This window comes from Solanum verrucosum, unplaced genomic scaffold (genome assembly GCF_900185275.1).
Source record: "Solanum verrucosum unplaced genomic scaffold, falcon-dt-bn FXZP01000214.1, whole genome shotgun sequence".
NCBI classification, from domain to species: Eukaryota; Viridiplantae; Streptophyta; class Magnoliopsida; order Solanales; family Solanaceae; genus Solanum; species Solanum verrucosum.
The window spans coordinates 1,992,810-2,016,174 of NW_026020059.1; the positions used below are offsets into that span (position 1 = coordinate 1,992,810).

General features: G+C 33.7%; 2 protein-coding genes across 3 annotated transcripts in view; both read left to right on the forward strand.

Annotated features, from left to right (window-relative positions):
- LOC125823320 (protein TRANSPARENT TESTA 9) overlaps positions 1-23,365 on the forward strand; it is a 364,024-nt gene that overhangs the window by 286,967 nt on the left and 53,692 nt on the right. The window lies entirely within an intron of this gene.
- On the forward strand, positions 5,647-9,258 carry LOC125823324 (transcription factor bHLH35). Its single transcript, XM_049502716.1, has 5 exons — positions 5,647-5,801; positions 5,880-6,039; positions 6,137-6,403; positions 6,496-6,666; positions 8,963-9,258. Exons 1-5 carry the CDS (start codon positions 5,728-5,730, stop codon positions 9,050-9,052), a joined length of 762 nt encoding a protein of 253 aa, XP_049358673.1. The 5' UTR covers positions 5,647-5,727; the 3' UTR covers positions 9,053-9,258.

A 23,365-nucleotide genomic window follows, 5' to 3' on the forward strand; every position in this document is an offset into this window, starting at 1 on the left:
GGTAAAGCTTCTAACTTTTATTCACTATAAACTCATGATATCACTAAAAATATTGTAATTTCTCTTGCTTTTTATGCTCTTCTATAGAACTAATTATTTTTCACTATAATTGAAAAGGTGAAGTCTTTGGCCCTCAAAAAATATATATTTTAAATGTACATTTCTTTTGTTACTTATAATCATTTTTTTTTTGTTTAATTTTATATTGAATAATAAATAATAGTGTAAAATAAGCAAATCATGTATTAGTCTTGACATTGCTTAAAGTGCATTAAGCATGTTTTAGTCCTAAAATGCAAATATTCATTTACTTTGAAATTAAAAATATTTTCTCCTTGTTATTACATAATTGTATTTTATATTGAAAAGTTATAGGATTTTTTTTTTACTTTTATAAATAAAGCATTTTCAACATTTTTCATCTAAAAAAAGATAAATATTTTCTCCATGTTGAATTATTAAGTAGAGTACTATTTACTCATGAAAATATGGATAAATATAGGTAAACTAGTATTTTACCCAATCTATTTCTTATCCAATTCATTTTTACCCATATCAAATATGAGCGGGTTGCATTATTACCCATTTTATATTGACCCATTTTCAACCCGCCTAAATTTGATCCAACCCGCCTATTTACCACCACTAACACATACACATGTCATAGGATACACATGACATAGGATAGAGTAGTGTGATAAAATTTGACTTAATAGAAAGAACAATAATATATATATTATTTTATTTTTGGTAGGAGAAAAATAGCTATTATCAAATAAATTAAGAGAGAGAGAGACGAAACTCAATCATGCATAGCCTACCACTCTCTCTCTCACTATGTGGACGGCAGGGATATTTAAGAACTTTCCAACAAGGATAAAAAAGATAAAACTAACATCAAAATATATATAAAAAAAATAATTGAATAGCAAACACACGTGTGCTCTAATTTCTCCTCTATATATACCTACTTCTCAACTATTTAAAGCTTATTACACCTCCTTTAACCACAAAAGATATTTAAAGCATTACTTGTCTCTTTGTGATTCATCCTCACTCCATCCTTTGTTCCAAAGAAGATGGAGAACATTGGTGAAGAAGAGAAGTGTCTAATAGGTAGGTTAAGTTGAATTTAGAAAGATTAAAATGGATTGAATTAGAAATTGATTTGAGTTATGACTTGCTCAAATTTATTTTAGGCTAAGATGAGTTGGGCTCAAATGGATTAAAAATCAAGTTGGATTATAATCCTCTTAATCTCAAGAATTTTAATATATTGTTACTTACTTTTTGTAATCATAATTTAAATTCTAACTGAAGAATTTTTTTTTAAAAAAAATAAGTTCTTGGTTTTGAAGAGGTAAGTTATGAAAATTATACCAACCAAATAAAAAAATATTTAAGATGATTCACATAACAAGTATATTATGAAAAAAATAATGTTTAACTTCTTTCGGTTATTTTGATCATAGAAAAGTAAAATTTTAATTTATAAAATAGAAAGAATGGATAGATAAATCTTAGAAGATATAAAGTAGATAATAATTCATACATATAATACGGGAACATATATTGCATCAATATAATAAAGAGTCTTAAAATTGATTGAATATGGCTAAAGTGGGTGCAATTGAAGATCCTTTTAAAATCATTGGTTGAGATTGAACCAATTCAAATTATCTTAAGTCTAACTCATTAAATTCTAAATGAATTGGTCAGATTACCTATATTTGAGTTTATTTTGACAGTCTTAATGAAGAGTATAATAATTAGGAAAAACTACCTTGTTAGACAAACATCTCTACCATATTTACTAAATCTCCTTATAGTTTGAAATAATTACAAATTGCTTCACTAATTAATAATTTCATACTAGAGTTCAAGTCAAATACACCTAGATATATGCATTTTTGCTATCAGATACACTAAAATAGGGAGAGGCGCAAGCGAGATAGTAGGAAGGCGAATGAGATAGTCTATGTATATCATATACATGCGAATCACACTAGATACATGTATTTGAGATACTGGATACACGAATCTGGAATACCAGATACAAAGAGAGAGGAGAGTGGCGAGCGAGATAGAAGAGAGGCGAGCAAGAAAGTTAGATACATGCAAATTCACTTGAATACAATGTATCTAGAAAAGTTACATTTAATTTTAATGTTATGTATCCCAAATACAGGTATCTAGATGTATTTGGACGCGTTAGATACATATATCTGAAGTCTAAAATTTGGTAAGATTCATAATAATACAAAGTAGTATGAATCTAAAATATTAACTTTTAAGCTAGTGAAATTTTTGTAAGTTACCCAATAATTATTGGAAAATAACAAGTTCTTACAATCGGAAGAACTCGATAGGTAAACTTTAATTGATGCTCTCTTTTGATTAGTATTTTTTTTTCTAGTTGGATGCTCGAATTGTTCGTATTCTTTTTCCAATTTTTTTTGTTTTCTTCTTGGAGCAGGAGCACCAAGAAATGGACAAAAATCTTTTTTGAAGTGATAGTAAATAGGAAAAATAATACTTTGTTGATATAAGAAAGATTTTATATATTGACAATCTAACTCGATGTAATATGTCAATTACGCTTTTTGTAGGTTATCTATTTTTATTTGACATAGACAAATATATAATTAATTTTTAAATGATCTATTAGTATGGAGTAATATTTTACAGTACATTCATTAAACTTTGAGAAAGAAATTATTACTACTAGCAAGTTGGTGGTTTTGGTTCAAGAAGATGCTAAGGGGTCTTTTGATACACGAATCAAATTATTTTTGAATTAATTTATTTTATTTAGAAGGGGATAAAATAATTTCATGTTGAATAGAATGAGATAAAAAATTAAAGATTAAGTTTGAAATTAACTCTATATTATATTTGATTGATAACATAAATTTATATCGTCAATCAAACGCAATATAAATTTAATTTCGAATTTAATATGAGATATCCATCAAACAACTATTAAAAGATTAACGTTACTCGGATGCTTTTGTAATTGTATAGGCTTTTTAATTTGGAAAAGGAAGAAAACCATAATAAACATTTCATGAGATCTTAGTAGCTCAATTAATTAGTTGAGTATCTCAATTTTTATTTAGTTGGTGAGGATTTAATTTTCTACCTTGCAAATTCCTCCCCTATTTTCCCTTCCCTAAATTTTATCTGTTGATTTTTTTTCTTTTAAAAAAAGGATATCTATTTAAGTAAAAACGATGTTTGTGCAAATACAAAAGATCTTGTAGAAATGTGATACCCACGCTCTTAAGGTTCAAGTAAACCAAGTGTAGCATAAATATTTAGTAGGCATTTAGACATGTGATATAAAATTGCGATATGAAATCATGATATGAAATTAGCGTTTGGACGTGCAATTTCATGTTGATTTCATATCATGAGATGAAATCATATTCTCCAAAAAAAAACATGATTTGATATTTTTTAAATATAAAAATTAACCCACAAGTTTATATTTTTGTACAAAAAAAACTCCACATATATATCTACTAATCATTTATTTCATATGTAAATAAAATTTATAATTCATATCATTACTTTTCAAACCATTTATATCTCATATAATAATTATTCTCACTAACATAGAATTTATTACTTCAAATCAATTTCTAGTCTACCATTTATATTCACCAAATTCATTATTTTATATCAAATATATTTACCAACCAAATTGACCAACAAATGACTCAAACTAACAATGTTGGTTCATTTTCTCAATCATATGAACGAGAAATACAAGTTCAACGTGAGAAGATTGTTTGTATTATGTTGGAGGAATATATATATATATATATATATATTAAAGAATAGTACACCAAAACTCATGTTTAATTTTATTTTTTGATTGAATTAAAATTTGACCAATAAATATTGTATTTTTTAAGAATATCTTTGTGATAGTGTATTATGCGAGTTTATAACTTATTTGGTAAGATTGTATAAAGAATTGAGACAGTTTTAATAGTTTTATAACTTATGAGTTTTTTTATGTTTAAGAGAAAACATACTAACATAAAAAGTTCAATTCGTTTGTCCAAACAAAACTTTAACTTCATTTCATGGTTTATATCATGATTTCAAATTATGATTTCATATATCGCATGGCCAAACGGACCTAAATTATAACTCCTTAGGTTTTAATTCCTTTTGGAGAAAATCTATTATCTGATATGTAATAGGTTTATACACAATATAAAATCACGAATTACCCCTTTCTAAAAGGGATTAACAAAAGACAAGCACTTAAATATTTAAATTATTTTATTTCTTTTAATAAATTTGATAAATTATTTAATTGCACTGTCGAGACAATATCTGGATCAGTTTTCCAAACAAACTTATAATATGAACTATATTGATGGTTAGGCCAAAAATTACAATGGATCAATATTTTGATAAACTAATACATGGTCCAATATTTTTTCTCAAGGATGTGGGGCCATTTGATAATTTGACGCCCTATTAAGAAAGTAATATTTATTGGTCCACTTGATAAAAATAAAAGTTCGATTATGTGCTTCGGATGGTTTGGTAGTTAGTTAAGTTTATGTAAATATTAGTAATGTAAAAATTAGTAATAAATAATTTATGTATTATTTTATGTAGATATATATTAGCTATGTAATGATTAATTATTTTGTATTTGTGATTTCATATTTTATTCTACATAAAATAATTTATATATTTCATCATAACTTATACATATATTAGTTAAATGAATTTCTAAATCATCAATCAAATATTATATTAATTTTATTTATAAATACCTTCTTCCTAATCTTCTTATCAAATATAATATAAGTTATATAAAATTATTATATAGATAAGTTGTTTCTTGACCAGCTAACAAATCACCTCGTAATACATTAATATGGGATAAGGTGACATTATTTTATTGTCAATGATTGGCAGTAAAACCCAGACTGTCCTCTTTGAAATTACTCTCCTTTAGTTTGTACTCCATCTTCCTAAGTCTCTTTTTACTTGTTTAATTTTAATTTTTTATTTGATTCAATTTACTTGTTATTTTTTGATAAATCAAGAAAATATATTTTATTTATTATATTCTCAATTTATTTAGAGAGTTAATGTTTTTTAAAAGGTAGAACTTATTTAATAAGTAAATTTATTTGAGAATTCTATCAATTAATACGAGTAAAATGATAAAGTTATTTTTCTAATAAGTATGTCAAGTAAAAAATGAACAAGGAAATAGAAGACTCCCAAGGAAGTAGTTTTTTTTAAGAAAATGTATTATGCTCACCTAATAAACGTGAATTTGTCAAATTCCTTCTAAATTTGCATACTGAAAATTACATAATAAGATTCATACAGTTGAATATATATATATTTTTTGTTTGGGCATGAAATAAAAATAGTTATAATAAGTTAAGATAGAGTAACAAAATTCAATGAGACACATATCATCAACTATGCGGCCTACCACACTCTATGTGGACGGCAGGGATAAATAAGAGCTTTCCAAGAAAGATTAAAAATAAAATTATTTAAAACTATAAAATTAAAATATAAAAAATAAAAATAAAAATTGAACACGTGCTCACTTTTCTCCTCTATATATACTACTACTTACCCTTCTTCTCATATTTTAAAGCTCACACCCACTTTAACCACAAAAAAGATATTTAAAGCATAACTTGTCTTGTTGTGCTTAATCTTCACTCCACCTCGATGGATAACATTGGTGATGATTATAAAAATTATTGGGAAACAACCATGTTCTTACAATCGGAAGAACTCGATAGGTAAACTTTAAATTGATGCTCGAAGAACTCTGTTTTTTTTTTGTTTTTCTTGTGTTAATTTTACTTGAATGAATGTAGCTATTTCGATGAGCCAATTTCATCGTATTATGATTCAAGTTCGCCGGATGGGTCACAGTCATCGATGGCATCGAAGAACATTGTATCAGAAAGGAATAGGAGGAAGAAGTTGAATGAGAGGTTATTTGCACTTAGAGCTGTGGTCCCAAACATAAGCAAGGTGAGTAGACTAATTGAAAACACCATGAATAGTGGTTTTTAGATTATTTGCTTTTACTTAATTAATTGGGTTGGGGGTGTTGACTTTTTGGGTTCAGATGGATAAAGCTTCAATAATCAAAGATGCAATTGATTATATTGAAGAATTGCATAAGCAAGAGAGAAGAATTCGAGGAGAAATTTCAGAGCTTGAATCTGGAAGATCGTCAAAGAAGAATAGTAGTACCGATCTTGAATTTGAACAAGATGAAAGTTTTGATTCAAAGCCTAAAAGATCGAGAAGATTTGAGATGCAGTATGGATATGATTCTTCAGGATCAACTACAAGATCACCACCATCTTCTTCCCCTGTTGATGTTCTTGAGGTAATTAATTGATTAATAATGTCTCTCACATGTTTTTCTTTTTAGTCCGTTCTGAAAAAAAAAAAAAATTGTTTTAAAAATTGGGGTTGCAGTTGAGGGTATCTTCAATGGGAGAAAAGACAGTGGTGGTGAGCCTTACTTGCAGCAAAAGAACAGACACAATGGTAAAAGTTTGTGAGGTGTTTGAATCTTTGAATATCAAAATAATTAGTGCAAATATCACTGCTTTCTCTGGGAGGCTTCTCAAGACAGCTTTCATTGAGGTAAACACAATCTTTTTCTTTACTTTTCTCTGTTTTTTGTTCCCTTGCTTTTTCCACTAATGGAGGAAAATATTCTTGTTTTTAAAAGAAAATTCATTTTGGTTGGTTAAATTTGTTGAAAAATATTTTGTTAGAAAAAAAATTACTTATTGAAGAAATAAGAAAAATGGCTTTCCAACATAGAAAAAATAAATTTCACAAGTGATATTAAATTTTGGCTATAGTTTATTTTACGTCCTTTTAACACATTTTATCTTCACCCATACCCTATAGCCTCATCCTTACAACCCGACACCTGACACCTCTATCTCAGTTCAGTCACCTATATTGTTCATTAGATTATATACAAATAGTTTAGGATAATATATTTTTTTTATTTACATATTGAATTCAAAAAAAATATATACATATATATAAGAAATTACCTGTTTTCTTACAAAATATTTTTTAATAAAACAATTTTCTTTTATTTTTGAGTTGCTCCCTAGTAAGATAGTATATGCTTTCGCCTTTAATTACAACATCCAAAAAAAATCAAAAAAGCATATTAGTTGTTTCTTTATACTTTACTTGGAGTTGATCTAATTATAGATCCCTCTATTTTGTATTTGCTTTCGATTTCAATAATAATCCCCTAAAAAATCAAGACAACATATCAATTATTCCTTTATACTTTACTTGAAGTCGATAAACTTATAGATCCCCATGTGTTGCATTGAATTCGTCCATATCTCTTCTATTTGGGAGTGATTGCTTCTAAAATTTATACGGAGTAATTTCTTCAAACATCCAAAAGTCAAAATTTACATGTGCATTCATGTCATATAAATTAAGGATTAATCGGACTAAGGTCCATTTATAAAAAAAAAAAATACCATGCTAAAATGTTGAATATTTAATAAATAAAAACATATATTGTATTTCCATTGCGTAAGCTTATGGTTGATGTTTTGAGGTGACAGTAAGTAATATTTGGTCGATTTTAGAAAGATTTTATATATTGATAATTTAATTCAATGTGATATGTCACTTCCACTTTTTTGCTAGTTATTTATTTTTATTTCTTTTGATATAGACAAATATATAATTAATTCTCAAATGACAAATATATATTTTTATTTGTTTTGACATAGACAACTTAATTATGAAATATCCTTACTTATCAAACGATCCCTAACATATCAAAGTTACTCTCAAGAAGGCCTTCAAAATTGCATAGACCTTCTTAATCCGAAAAATTGGAGAAGGAAAAAAATCACAATAAACATCTCATAAAAATTTTAATAGATCAGTTAATTAGTCATCTAAGCTTTACTTAATTGTTGAGAGTTTGATTCTTCCCCGTGCAAATCGATCTCCTATTTTCCTTACCCCAAAATTTTATTTTTAATTTTTTAAAAAGGAGATCTATTTACATAAAAATGTTGTTTGTGCAAAAGACAAATTTGTGGATCGTGATATCCACGCTCTTAAGGTTCAAGTGAACCAAATGTAGCATAAATCTTTTTTTTCCCTGATATCATGATTGGCCATATGCCATACACAATATAAAATCAAGAAATTCCCCTTTTAAAAAGGAATTAACAAAAGATAAGCACCTAAATATTTACATTATTTTATTTTAATAAATTTGATAAATTATTTAATTGAATGGTTGAGACAATATGTAGATCAATTTTCCAAGCAAACTTATAATATGCATTATATTGATGATTAGGCCAAAAATAATCCACGAATCAATATTTTGAAAACTAATACATGGTCCAATATTTTTGTCAAGGATGTGGGGCCATTTTATAATTTATGTTCCTATTAAGAAAACAATATTTATTGGTCCACTTGATAAAATAAAAATAAAGTTCAATTAGTGCAGTACATTATTATAGGGTAAGATAGCATTATTATATTGTCAATGATTAGCAGTAAAATCCAGACTGTCCTCACAGTAATAAACGTGTGTATGCCAAAATTCTTTTTAAATTACATACTGAAAATTACATAATCATATTTATTTAACGTCAATAGTTCTAATTATTGGAGAACGATTTTTTTTTTTTAAAAAAAAAAAACTCTTTGATCATTTGATGTCAACACGTATTGTATTTATTCTATTTTTACAGTTATTTTGAACAACCTAATCATTTGGCTAGGACATAACGATCTTTCAAGTCTATAATCATATGTATAGTACTTCGTCCATTTTAATTTATTTTTAACATGACATGAACTTTTAAAACTTGTTATCGACTAAATATATACCTAATATCTATAGTCACTTTGATTTCTCTTTTTTTAGGCTGATGAAGAAGAGAGGGATCTTTTGAAGTTGAGGATTGAAACAGCTATAGCTTCTCTAAATGATCCAGATAGCCCGATGAGTTCTTAGAACAACAATAGCTTGGATTTTAACTATGTTTCGCCTTCATGTAATGAGGATGTAGTTTTTGAAGAGTGTTTTGTTCCACGTTATTTCTACCTCGTTCTTCTTCTTAAAGTTTGGTCATCTTTGACTGGCTATTTATGTAGTTTGTAGGTGGTGTTTTTCACAAGAAATCTAAGTCAATGAAAGTCTACCTTCATGTCCCTTTCTAACATCTTGTCTAAATTTACATAAGTTTTCAAACACACAATGCATGCCTCATTAATGTTTGATTCAGAATAACAATTGAATTTATATTAGAGAATCAATCACACGTGGATTAATTAAAGAGAATGATCAAGTGATCGATGTGTAAATACTAAATTTCAAAAAAATGACATGGTGCGAAAGGAGACAAGGAAGTTATTTTTATAGAATATTTCTCGATGTAATTAATTTTTTACGATGTCATCAAAAAACGATAATTTGAGAGCCTTTGAGTTTGAGTTACAACTAAGAGTTTAATATTGCTATTATGATGAGAATCAGATTGGTTACAAGTGAGGGGAACTTATAATTTAACCCTCAGTAATGTCTTGAGTATATTTTTTAGGCCCTGCTTGAGAGAATCTTGAATTCTCCGAGAATAGTTACTCTACAAATAAAGCTTATCTGGACCGATAATTGATAAACTTTATTTTTTATCACATTGCTCTAGAACTAGATGACCTACATATATCATTGCTCCAGACCTTCATAGAAGCAACCTTACCAGGTACGACTTATGCTCATGTCCGATGTTATTGCTGGTGAGTTAGATCTAACTAGATTTTAATTGTCACGCATCACTGATACATCAAGTTTGCATCCTATGCACAAACCTCTTTGATTAACTCAAGTATAACGATTTCTTTAAGAAACTTTGTGTATTCAATATCTTCTCACCAATCAAAATATGGTTACCTACTACTTAGGGACAACTTTCAATCAAAAGGGCCGGCTTTCCTCAGGAAAAAGACAAATCATCTCAAGTGAGTGTGAGCTTGCTTTTGGTTATATACTATAGGATTACTTAAAACATAACTCTAATTATAGTAAGATAATAATTTTTTTAATTATAATCAATTGTCAGTGATAGAATATGTGCATCCACTATCGGTCAACGGACTGGGTCCCTTGACTCAGCAAGAACAGTAATGAAGCGCAAACAACAACCAGAAGACAACACAAGCAATTTACGTGGAAACCTCTGTAACGACCCGCAAAATGGTAGGTTGATCTAGAGCCTAAACGTGAGAGTCAACGTCAAGGTACATGTTAGACTCCGTAGTTGAAGGACTTTCTAAGGTTGGTTAAGGGTTGCAAGGGCAAGTGCCAAGTCAAGGGGGCAAGGCCTAACCCAAAGGCCAAGGCTGTCCAACCTTGGCCAAGCACTGCCCCAAGTCCACGAGCCACTTCACGGCCAGTGGTCTTGACCACAGTCCGTAGAAGTGGCCGTGAAGAAGACTTAGCTTAGTGGGAGTCAAGGCCTTGAGGCCAAGCTACTGCCCCAAGTCCACGGACCACTTCACGGCCAGTGGTCTTGACCACGGTCCGTAGAAGTGGCTGTGAAGATGCCTTGGCCTCATGAAGGCTTGGCAAGTGAAGGGAGCCACTGCCAAGAGGACCACGGGCCGTGGTTCCCCTTCACGTACCGTATAACTGGGCGTGGTCCCTAACAAGGCTACCCAAGTTAGGGGTTTTTAAGTAATTTCGTTTTAATTATTTAAGGTGTGGGGATGATTTTAAATGGTTTATATCATAAATATATATAGTTTTTAGTCTTTAAACACTTCATTTATTCCTTTATTTCAAAACACCCAAATCAAAACCCCAAAGTTCTTCTTCTCCCAAAAATTCTCTCTCTAAACTCAAGGAAGAAGAAGGGAGCCATTGAAGCTAGGGTTTGTGGATTCAAGGTGTTTCTTCCTCAAATTTTTGTGGGGAATCAATATCAAGGTATGGTAATCCTTCATCTAGGGTTAGTTTTCACCCTAGAGTCAAAGTTTTCAAGTTTCATGAAAAACCCTAAGTTTCACTCAACCGCATGGGTTCTTGCATCAAACGTTCAAATGATAACTATGATTATATGGATGTTTAATTGATGATCTAAGATGATTTTACTCTATGAACTCATGATTTCTCTCAATTCCTAAATTGTGACTTATGAAGTGGGTTTATTGATTATGAATGAATGCTGGTGGATTTATGCTTAGATTGATTTGGACAATTGAATTGTTGATCCACTTGAAAGGTGGAGGTGTTTAATTACTTTATCTATTGTGATGATGGCCTTGAAGGCATAGTTTGATGAATTGAAGTATTATCATGATATTGTGTATGAGAACCTTGATTCATGGAATACTTTCCTCCATGAAGCCCTCTCAACTCAATTTCGAAAATGGGTTTTATTGTTCAAAAACTAGGGTTTTCATTCTAGTCATGGGTTTTTCCTAAAATCGTTTTCATTATGTTATTTGATGTATATTATGGATGATTTGACATTTTAATGGTGATATTATAGTAAAATTCCCTATGAACCCATGAATTACCCCATGACCCCAATTTCATAAATTTCAATGAAGGTATTGATGCAATGTGATTTGTACTATGTATTGTGGTTATGTTAATTTGGTTATGAAACCTTGCCTTATTCATGTTGATGATAGTATATCCTAAATGTAAGTGTGAGACTTGGTTCATGACCTTGTAAGGGGTAAATTGTGAAGGATTGTTGATGATTGTTGATAGTTATTGATGAACTTATGAACTCATTTGAAAGATGAGAATCCTATGACTATTGTGTGAATTGAGGTGTTGTTGGAAGATTAATTTCCCCTATCCTTACACATGTTTATGTATAAATTGTCTAGGATGATGTTGATGTTGTTGTGTTGATTGAAGGGCTAGTTCTCATGAAAACACTATGAATAAGGAGGTGAAAGTTACTCACCCTAAAATGATGATTCTAAGGTGAAAGGTAGTTCTCACTTAAATGAATCTATGAGCTATTTAGTGAATTGTATTGAACGAAGGGTAAAGTATTCCTTCACACATGTAGATACAATTCCATACCAATTATGTATAACTGGGAAATAATGCTTAGTACCGAGTGGAAATGGACAATGAGGAAAAGGCCCCTCCACTAATGCAATAGGTTGGGTCATCTATAGTAAACTCATGAGATGGAATCTCCTCCGCTAATGCAATAGGTTGGGTTTCTAGTAGCAATCTCCCTATCCCATAACTATGTGCCAAACATAGGACTTAGCTAGTGGATCCACTTAGAAGCTAAATATGATTAGTTCTACCTTCGGCAAGTAAGAACGCCTTCTTTCGGTGTGGGGTTATATGACACAGGATTCCATGTAGCTCACATGATCTATGTCGGTTATGACTAATATTCCCTAATAACAATAAGATAATGAATATGATAGGAACTATACTATGACTTCTTAATGGGTTTACTTGGTAGAAGTGGGGGTATGGGACTTCACTTTTACATTGCACAAGGAAACTTATTAGGATGTTGTCGAATGGTTTCCTTATGGTATGATAAGATATGAATAGATGACTTTCCTTATGTTTAGTTGAGTTAATATCTCAAAAGGTCACTCAACTTTGAAAATTTATCTAGTAAAGTCATTAAACTTTTTTTTTGTATCAATAAAATCACTCAACTTATGCATTTATATCAATAAAATTACTCAACTTAAACATTTATGTCAATAAAATCACTCAACCAAATTTATCATTAAAAAAATAAAATAAATTATTTTTTATATCTAATCACAATTAAAATAATAAATAAATAGCTTAAATTACTACTTTATTACAAAATAAAATATTAATAGATAATTTCATTTGATAAATTAATACTGCTCCATTTGATAAATTAATACTGCTTCATTGCAATGATGCCTACCACTTGATCTGATAGTTTAGTCAATTTCAATAATTTATCAATTTCATTTGATAAATTACTATTGCTTCATTTGACGGTATAACAACATTTGTTGTGATGATTTAATCAATTTCTTGTTTGAGTGAATAACAACTTGGAGAATTTTAGGTTCAAGTTTGATAAATTTATCTTTTATTTTTAATTTATATTATTTTATAATGAAATAGTAATTTTGAGTCATTTATTTAGTAGTTTAATCATGAACGTAATATAAAAAATAATTTATTTGTGGTGTAATTTTTGTAATGATGAATATGATTGGGTGATTTTATTGATACAAAGAATTAAGTTAAGTGATTTTTTTGATACAAAATAAAGTTTAATGACTTTATTAGATAAATTTCTAAAGTTGAGTGACCTTTTGAGATATTAACTCTGTTTAGTTTATGTACTTGTATAATTCCTCATTTATGACTATGGATCATGGTAAGCTTGAAGATTATGGAAATGAATATGTGGCTTCAAGGAATGCTTAGTAAGGTTGGTATTATGGGATGCCAACCATACATTGCACAAGTGTTCTTAGAGGTTGCTAAGGTATTGATATTACTATGTTATGAGTGTATTGTGACTATAGCTTGTCTTCTATGTTTGAAAATGTGTATTGACTTTCCAAACTTAATGTATGAAAGTCCTCTAAATGCATGAATATGTCCTAAATGAATCTAATGAAGAATGTTGGCTTAAATGCTTAAATGTAAAGATGCATGCTATACTTGGATTGTATTATGAGTTACTTCCTTGTCATGTATATTCCATATGAATGTGCCTTGTCTATGGTGACTTCAAAGGAGTACTTAGTGTGAGTAGTAGTATGGGATGCTACTTGCACATTGCACAAGTATGACTTAGAGTTGTCTTAGATGTTGGTCTTAATGTGATGATGTGATTCATGTAATGTTTATGTCTCTTAAATGCTTTATTGTGTAAAGGTGGAAAGGATGAATGGTAAGTTCACTTTTGGGTGACCTTAAGATGGTGCCTTAGTGTGGGTGGTGGTATGGGACGCTACCCATACATTGCACAAGGCATAGCTTGAGGGTTACTTGAGGTGGAGGCTCAAGGTAAAGGTAAAGGGTTATATGTGATTTTGGTCAAATATGAATTATGTGACTTTGTATGTTGGTTGTGACTTATATTATGCCTCTTGTATCAATGTTCATGAAGTTTTACAAAAATGGCATAAAGCATGACTTTCAACAAAATGCCCCTTTTTAAAGCATGTTTTTGCATGGTCATCATACTTAGTACATTTTTTGTGTGCTAACCCATATTGTTCTTATTTTTACTACAAGTGTAGGTTCTGTTCTGGCAAGTGATTGCTTTCTCTAGGGAAGCTTGGGATTAGAGTCCTCTCAAGACCTCTTTTGGTATGTCCTCATATGTCGAGGACAATGATTTTATGTTTCTAGTTTTTATGTTTAAGACTTTGTTAAGACTTCGATTGTAAAGGGCCGTGACCCTATCTTGTTAAAGTTTGTCCAAGATGGCCATGTGAGACTAAGTATTCCGCTGCTTTATAAATGTCTTTTGATGTTGGATTTATTAAAGAAAAGTTTTAAATTCTGCACTATTTCTATGTATCTAATGTTATTAATGCTAAGAGGCTTGTATTAGAAGGGGTCAAGTACGCCGTGTTACGACTAGGGGGTGCTCTCGGATCGTGACAACCTTCTTGCTCAAGGGAGTAAAACCACGATTTGTCACACAAGATTTTCAATTGTTTTCACTAATCTCTTCAAGCAAAAGTGAAACACATATACAACACCAAATGAGATTATGCTATTAATCTCAAAGCTAAGTAATAACTCTATTACTTACTGAGCCTAAGAAGATATCACACTGCCCACTAAGTTATCAACCCTAGATAGCTTAGAATTCAACTAAGCAGATATCACACTGCCCACTAAATCAACTAGCTCCTAGATGACTTAGAATTTTGACTGAACAGATATAACACTGCCCACTAAATCAGTTAACTCTAACCGATTTAGATTTTACAAACCGAACAAGAGATCTGAATCCTTTATAGATTAGGAACAGATTTACAATGTAAATATGGAAGATATAATCCTAAGACAACAAGACAGCTTGCAGCTTTATCAGGTCCCTGTTGCTCTTGAGGATGATACTTCTTGAAAGTAGGTCTTTCCAAACGTTCTTGAGAATTTTCAAGTTTCAAAAACTAAGGTTATGTCTATTGGACATAACCTTTATGAAGAATAGACACAACCTTCGAAGCCATGTCATTGGCTGATGTTTCTGCCACAGTTGGAGACTGTGCACCAACCAATTATACTTTTTACAGCCTGACATTTGTGTGTACATTGACACAAGGATCAAGTCCTTTACAAAGTCCCATGGTTTGTCTAATCATCAAAACTGCAAATAACATTTTCCCTTTTTTTGATGATGACAAACTCCACACAAATGCCTTCATTTTCATTCCCACTGTCAACCTGCTTCATTCCCCCTGTCAACATGCCTTCCATTTCATTTCCCCTGTCTGTCAACCTGCTTCCCAACCTAAGCAACCAACATTTTCCCCCCTTTTGGCATCATAAAAAAAAGTGTAGTAAACCAGCATAACAAGTAAATTTGAGAAGTAAGATCATCGCCAGGGCAACACAGACATGGTGAGCAAACAAGATTAAACAAGGATTAATCACAACAAAACATGAACCAATTTCATTGCACAAAAGATAGCAGTCAATACATTACAATTTAAACTAATATTGAGAACCCCGGACATTGTCCACACAAAAGAAAGACACAGGAAGGGAAAGGGAATGACTATGTAGATGGAGGCTGATGGGAAAGGGGGACTTGATAGCAAGAGTAAGTCGAGCATTTGCTTCATCATTATCTTTGATCACTTTCTCTTGTAGAGTAGCATTATGAGCCAGAAGGGTAGTATTTTGTAACCTTAAATCTTTAACTACCTCAATACCAGGTCCCTCAGTCTGTGCTTTGAGCAGTTGAACCTTTAATAAGGCAATCTCTGCATCTTTGTTGCCCACAAACACAGTCATCTCCTCCAATTCATGCTTCAGCTGATCTTGTTCCAGTATCAACTGAGACATCTTGCTCAGCGGTCCTGACTTCCGTTCAATGCACTCACATTCCACCAAAGTACTCAACGAGAAAGACTGTTTAACAATTCCAACAATATCTAGTCCCACTGAAATGTCCAGATGTTTAAATACTTTAGTGAGGAAATACCCATGGCCCATTCCATGTTTGCCCCTGTGTTCAATTTATACATATGCTCTAATATTAGGGCTGGGAGATTGAGAGGTTCAAATTTGCAGAGTGATTCTATTACAAACAAGTCAGTCGAAGATGCCACCGTGAGTTTCTCAGTTCGAGGAAGAAGTACATTATTAACAAACTCAAACAACAGTTATTACTCCCCCTTCATGATCTTATTTTGAACACCCGCACAACACATGTCAGGAAGTTTTGAGCATTCTTTCACAAACTGCTTGGTGCAAGACTTTCCCACCACGGATCTGGTCTCTTCTCTAGGTACCTCATGTATTTTTCCCAGCAGTTCTTCATCCAGATATAGAATTTTGTTACTTACCCAGGTGTGAAGAGTATCCTCTTCTGCAAATTCCACATTATAGTAGAACTCTCGAACTTGCTCTTCATGTAGAACGGGAAATTTGGTCATGAACAAGTGAGTCCATGATTGAAGCTCCACGAGATCAACCAATGAGTCCATACCTGGCTTCGTAAGGATTTAAGTATAAAACACCCTCCCTCTTAGGACCTTCTATAGGCGCAGATTATCAACAATCGTTTGCTTACTAACTTCCTTGTCATCCTTTGTTTGTTTGGTACCTAGTCCCTGTTCAGAGTTTTGCTTGTGAACAGGGGAAGTTTCTCTTTTTCTCTTTGATGGTTCCCTTTTCTTTTGTGACTCTTTTTCTTTTCCTTTTGTAGTATCACCCTTCTTGGTTGTAGGTCCTAGATTTCACCTTGTTTGATTTCTTCCGTTGTTTCCTTTTTCCTCTTTTTGCAACAACCAGGGGGATGTCTTCATCCACAGACTCCTTTTCAGAGAGTTCGTTGGAGACATCAACCACATCATCAGCGGACAACTCAATTACAACATCACCAGACCTCCTTCTCCTTCTATTTTCTGCTGTAGTTGTTTCACTTGAATTCATAGCATCACCCATGAGTTTTTGGGAAATTGCTCTAGTAAAGGGCCTCTTTTGTATAGTTTCTTCTATGACCTTTACTTTTCCATTCGTGGTGACAATGACCATTCTCTTTTGTATTGCCCACCTAAGAGGAACATTGTCCTCGTCAGTGTCACTTGAATCAGTAGACGGATGGAGAACAACCTCAGGTGTTTGGTCAAATACTGGTTTGGAATCTCCAAGTATTCTATCCATAAAACTTCCTCCTTCTTCATTTATCACCCCTTCTCTCATCTGCGCCAGACTTTCGATGACCAAGCTTTCACTAGCGGCAAGAATATTGGACTCAGAGGACTTACTCTTGGGAAGATCACCCTCAAACAACTGGTCAGATAGCATAGCTGGGTAGGGACCAGGTTGATGTGATGGTGCTGGGATTTAGATCTATGGGAGACTGGGGAGTATGAGGACTAGCTTTTGCAATGTTGATCGGAGAGATGGTTGACATTTTCAACGGAGAGGAAACATCAGATGATGTGTAAAATGCCACTGGATCAATTTTATTTAGGGAGTCCAGCATTTTCTTCGAAGAAGACGGTGACTAAGACATGTTAGAGAGAGAGGAGGAGAAAAGGTTCTGGAGAGAGAAAGATTAGGGTTTTGCAGATGACTTGAGAGAGAAGAGTTTGAAAAGTGAAGGGATGAAATGTAGGGAAGAGAAATAAAAAGAAAATGAAACGATGTGTCAGGTCCTTGAGTAGACACGTCACTTGAACTTGAAGCGATGGGACAATGGTCAGAAAGCCGATGACTGACACGTAGAGATCTCAACGGTTCTCATTTAACAGTTTAAGTGAAATGTAGAGAGTGCTAACCTTTAGACAGGACCAGGTCCATATTTGCAGGAGCATTTTGATTCCTGAATGGTTCTGACTATTCTTTGCTCCTGTGATTTTCCATGAGTGTATACCTGCATCAGGTATAAGGTTGATCTCACTTAAACAAAACAATACAAGTAATGAGGATACCTGCCCTTCTGATCATAGCCAAATGGATAGGGTTAGCTCACTATATGTTCATCATTCCCAACATCAACCTGTTACTCTCAAATTGATTCTTGCTAAGGGCCTTTGTGAAAATGTATGCAATTTGATCTTCAGTTCTGTAGTAATGCATGCTGATGTTCCCCTTTTTAACATTGTCTCTCAAGAAGTGATGTCTTACATCAACGTGCTTTGTTCTCTTGTGCTGGACCGGATTCTTTCCCATGCTGACTGCACTGGTATTATAACACATGAGAGGAATGGTATAGATGAGTACTCTGAAATCCTCAAGTTGTTGCTTGATCCATAGTAGTTGTGCACAACATGATGCAGCAGCTACATATTCAGCTTCATCCATGGAGAGAGCCACTGAATTTTAGTTCTTGGTTCCCCAAGAGATGAGCGAGGATCCCAGGAAATGTGTCATTCCGGAGGTGCTCTTCCTGTCCACCTGATACCTGCAAAATCAGCATCTACATACCCTACTAGATCAAAGGAGTCCCCTACTGGATAGAAAAGGACCAGGTCCCCTGTCTTCTTTAGATAACTCAGAATCCGCTTGGCTGCTTTCAGATGCGACTCTGTAGGAAATGCTTGAAACCTTGCACACATGCCTACACCGAAGACAATGTCAGGTCTACTTGTTGTTAGATATAGCAGTGATCCAATAGTACCACTGTACATGGTTTAATTCACAAGAGCATCAGACTCACCTGCTCCCATCTTTGAGTTTGTACCCATGGGGGTGTCAATAGGCTTAGAGTCAACCATATGAAACTTCTTTAGCAACTCTTTTATGTACTTCTCTTGACAGATGGAAGTGTCACTTGAGGTTTGCTTGATCTGCAGTCCTAAGAAGAAATTCAACTCTCCTATCATGCTCATCTCGAATTCATTCCCCATCAACGTAGCAAATTCTTCACACAGAGATCCATAGGTGGCTCCAAAAATGATATCATCCACATACACTTGGATGATGAGCAGTTCCTTTTCTCTTTTCTTGAGTTGTCTATATTGCCCCTCTTAAATCCATTCTTCAGAAAAAATCTGGACAGTCGCTCATACCAAGCTCTAAGAGCTTGTTTCAATCCATACAGGGCTTTGATGAGTTTAAACACATGGTTTAGGCAGTCATCACCCTCAAAGCTAGGTGGTTGTTTCACATACACTTCTTCCTTCAGGTCTCCATTCAAGAAGACACTTTTGACATCCATTTGGAAGAACTTGAATCCCATGAAGGCTGCAAAGGCAATAAGGATTCTGATAGCCTCCATTCTAGCAACAGGGGAAAAAGTTTCGTCATAGTCAATGCCTTCCTCTTGATTATACCCATGAACAAATAGTCTTGACTTGTTCCTTATGATAAATCCATTTTCATCAAGCTTGTTTCTGAACACCCACATGGTCCATATAATGGTTCTGTCTGCAGGTCTTGGAACCAGGTGCCACACTTTGCTCCGCTCAAACTGATGGAGTTCCTCTTTCATGGAATTGACCCAGTCAGCATCTTTCAAGGCCTCTTTCACATTTTTGGGCTCAATAGTTGATATGAATGCTGAGAATGCAATCAGATTTCTAGTCTTGGATCTGGTTTGCATTCCAGAATTCAATGGTGAAATAAGATTATTAAGAGGATGAAATGATTTATGCTTCTATCATGATTTAGAACTCATGGGTTGAGGTTGATCCTTCTGTTCTTCTTCATCTTCGGAATCATCATTCTCAGATTGAGGTGATTCTTCCTGATTTGCATTGTTGGATGGACCAGGTCTCTCAGAGGACTTGTCAGCTTCATTAACCTTTTCCAATTAATCGAAGCCAGCACCATGAGTGTTTTGACTTCCTTCCGCTAGTGGACAATTAATTTCATCTCTCTGAATTTTAAACAACTCATCAAGATCATCATCATCCTTTAATTCAAGATTCTTCAAATCACCACTTTCATCAAAAACCACATGAACACTTTTTTCAATGCATAATGTTATTTTATTGAAGACTCTGTAAGCTTTGCTGGAATATGAGTACCCTACGAACACACCTTCATCACTTCTAGGATCAAACTTTCCCAAATCATCCTTACCATTATTTAGCACAAAACACTTGCAACTAAAAGCCCTTAAATAATTCAATTTTGGCTTTTGGTTGTTGAGCAGCTCATATGGTGTTTTGTTCAGTAGAGACCTGATCAAACACATGTTAGTCACATAACATGCAGTGTTAACTGCTTCAGCCCAAAAGTTCTGAGTCTATAAGCATGGTTCTGGCAATATCAACCAGAGTTTTGTTCTTCCTTTTAACAACCCCATTTTGTTGAGGAGTTCTGGGTGCTGAGAAGTTATGATGAGTACCATTGTCAGCATAGAAAGAGTCAAGCTTTGCATTCTCAAACTCTGTTCCATGATCTGACCTGATCCCTGCAATCTTGCAATTAAGCTTTGTCTGAATCATCTTATAGAATATCATTAAAACTTCACTGGTCTCACACTTGGACTTGAGGAACATAGTCCAAGTGAATCTTGAGTAGTCATCCACAATCACCAGGATGTACTTCTTTCCACCTCTACTCTGAATTTTCACAGGCCCACACAGATCCATTTGAACCAACTGAAGAGCTCTTGACGAGCTTACTTGCTTCTTTGGCTTGAACGAGGATCTGGTCTGTTTCCCTTTCACACATGCATCACAGACTTTGTTGTCACTAAACTTCAGTTTTGGTAAGCCACGAACCAGGTCCCTAGAGACAAGCTTGTTCAATAAAGAAGAGCTCACATGACCTAGCCTCCTATGCCACAAGTTGGCATTTTCACTTAGAGCGCTGAGGCATGTCAGATCATCTCCATGAGCAGCATTCAGATCTGCCACATACATGTTCTTCTGTCTTATGGCTGTCAGGATGACTTCCTTAGTTGGCAAGCTGGTAACAATGCATTTATCTGAAAGAAACTTGACCTTGTTTCCTTTGTCACATATCTGGGACACACTAAGAAGACAATATTTTAACCCACTCACATAGTAAACATTTTCAATAGAGTGTTCAAGTGATTTTCCAATTTTGCCAACTCCAAGAATATACCCCTTCTTTCCATCACCAAAAAAGACACCTCCGCTTGAAGTGCATTGAGTGAAATGCCTTCACCAGTTATGTGCTTCGAGCATCCACTGTCCATAAACAAGCACTGACTGCTACTTCCTTTACTCCTTTGCAACAAAGATTACTTGTTAGACTTGGGAACCCATTTTAATTTGAGTTTCCAGTAAGCTGATAAGGGCGTAAAAAGAGTGTTTCTTACCCAATGAGGCAAGTTAGTCCTTTTCTTGTTTGAGGACTTAGTGGGAGCAGGTCCCCTTTTTTGTGCTATTTTCTGTCTGGAGTAGACTGAAATTTTTTCTTGTGAGGCTTTTTAGGCAAGACAATCCCTTTTTAGATGACCATTGCGACCGTAGTGAAGACATAGTAGATTATCTAACACAGACACATATTTACTGTGGGAATTGTAGGAAGGATTAATGTTCAAACTACCCAACCCCTTCTTGTTGTAGTTACTTTGACTAGTGATGTTAGAAAGTAGTTTGGTGGAGCTGGTCCATTTTAGAGAATTTTTCAGTTCTTCTCTCAGACGGACCAGGTCCATTTCCATCTGATCATTCCTCTCCAAGGCTAGAGCAAGTCTGGTCTCAGCAATGTTCAGACTAGTTTCCAACTCTATTTGCAAACTAATAGCCTCCCTTTTCCTTTTGCCAGATTTCTCATTTATTATGCTCAATTACTCATTGAGTTCTAGATTTTCAGTTTCTAGAACTGTCAATTGTTCCTCGATAATAGACATGTTGACAGTCAAAGCTGTCTTTTCTTTGCTAAACTTGTTTAGACCGTTGTTCATAGAGTCCTTTTGGGTTGTTAACTCTATAACAGAATCAATTAGAACACCATCTAGATTTCTTAACCTTCTAACACAATAAGTATTCAAGTTTTGTTTAAGGTCAATGAGTGTTACCTTTTCTTCATCTTCCTCGTCATCCGATTTGGCCATGAGTGAGAATAAGCCATCATAAACATTCTCATCATCTTTAACAGCTAACATGGATGCATCTTCCAGACATTCAGATTCTCCTGACTCACTTGAGGAATCCCCCCAGATAGCAAGAGATTTCTTCACGACATAGTCAACTGCAACTTTTCTTGCATTTTTCTCGGGTACCAGGTCCTTTCTTTTGTATTTTTCACCTCCAGGTCTTTGATACTCTTTGGTTTCAGCTTTGAGCATCGGACAGTCTCTCATAAAGTGTCCCACATTTCCACACTTGTGACATAGGTCACTTGCAGTTGCAGCACGGAGAGGGTTCCCTCCCTTTCGAAAACCTCCATGTTTTCTCACAATTTTTTGAAATCTCTGGGTAAGATAAGCCATATCATCCTCTTCACTGGAGACTTCACCTGGTGAGATCTTGAGAGCTAGAGATTTATGTTTCTTTACCTCCTTCTTTGAAGTGTCTTGGTTTCTATTCATTTCATGAGTCTAAAGATTACCAAGTCAGAACCTTCAGGTCCTTTGCTTCAGTGATGGCATCTACTTTGCTTGGCAATGACTTGGGAAGAATTCGAAGAATCTTCTTGACCAGCTTACTGGGTCGATAGGTTCTCCCAAACATCGTAGCTCGTTGGTTATGAAGGAGAATCTTGTATGCATGTCATGACTAGTTCCCCCCTCCTTCATTGTGAAGTTCTCATATTGGGTGGTTAGCATATCCACCTTTGATTCATTCACCTGCTTTGTGCCCTCATGAGCTATTTTTAGACAATCCCAGATTTCCTTTGCCGACTCACAAGCAGAGATGCGGTTGTATTCTTTAGCACCTATACCACACACAAGCAACTTCTTAGCTTTATAGCTTTTCTCGATCTTCTTTCTGTCCGGCTCGTTGTACTATTGGCGAGTCTTCAGAACAACTTTTGTAATTTCTCTATCTTTCACCTCTATTGTTGGGATGAATGATCCATCTAGCACAATGTCCCACAACTCGCTGTCTTCAGCCATTAAAAAGTTGTGCATCCTTGTTTTCCACCAACTATAGAACTGGCCATTGAACGAGGTGGTCTTGTTGACGATTGTCCTTCTTCTAGGTTCAGTGGAGCAACCATCTT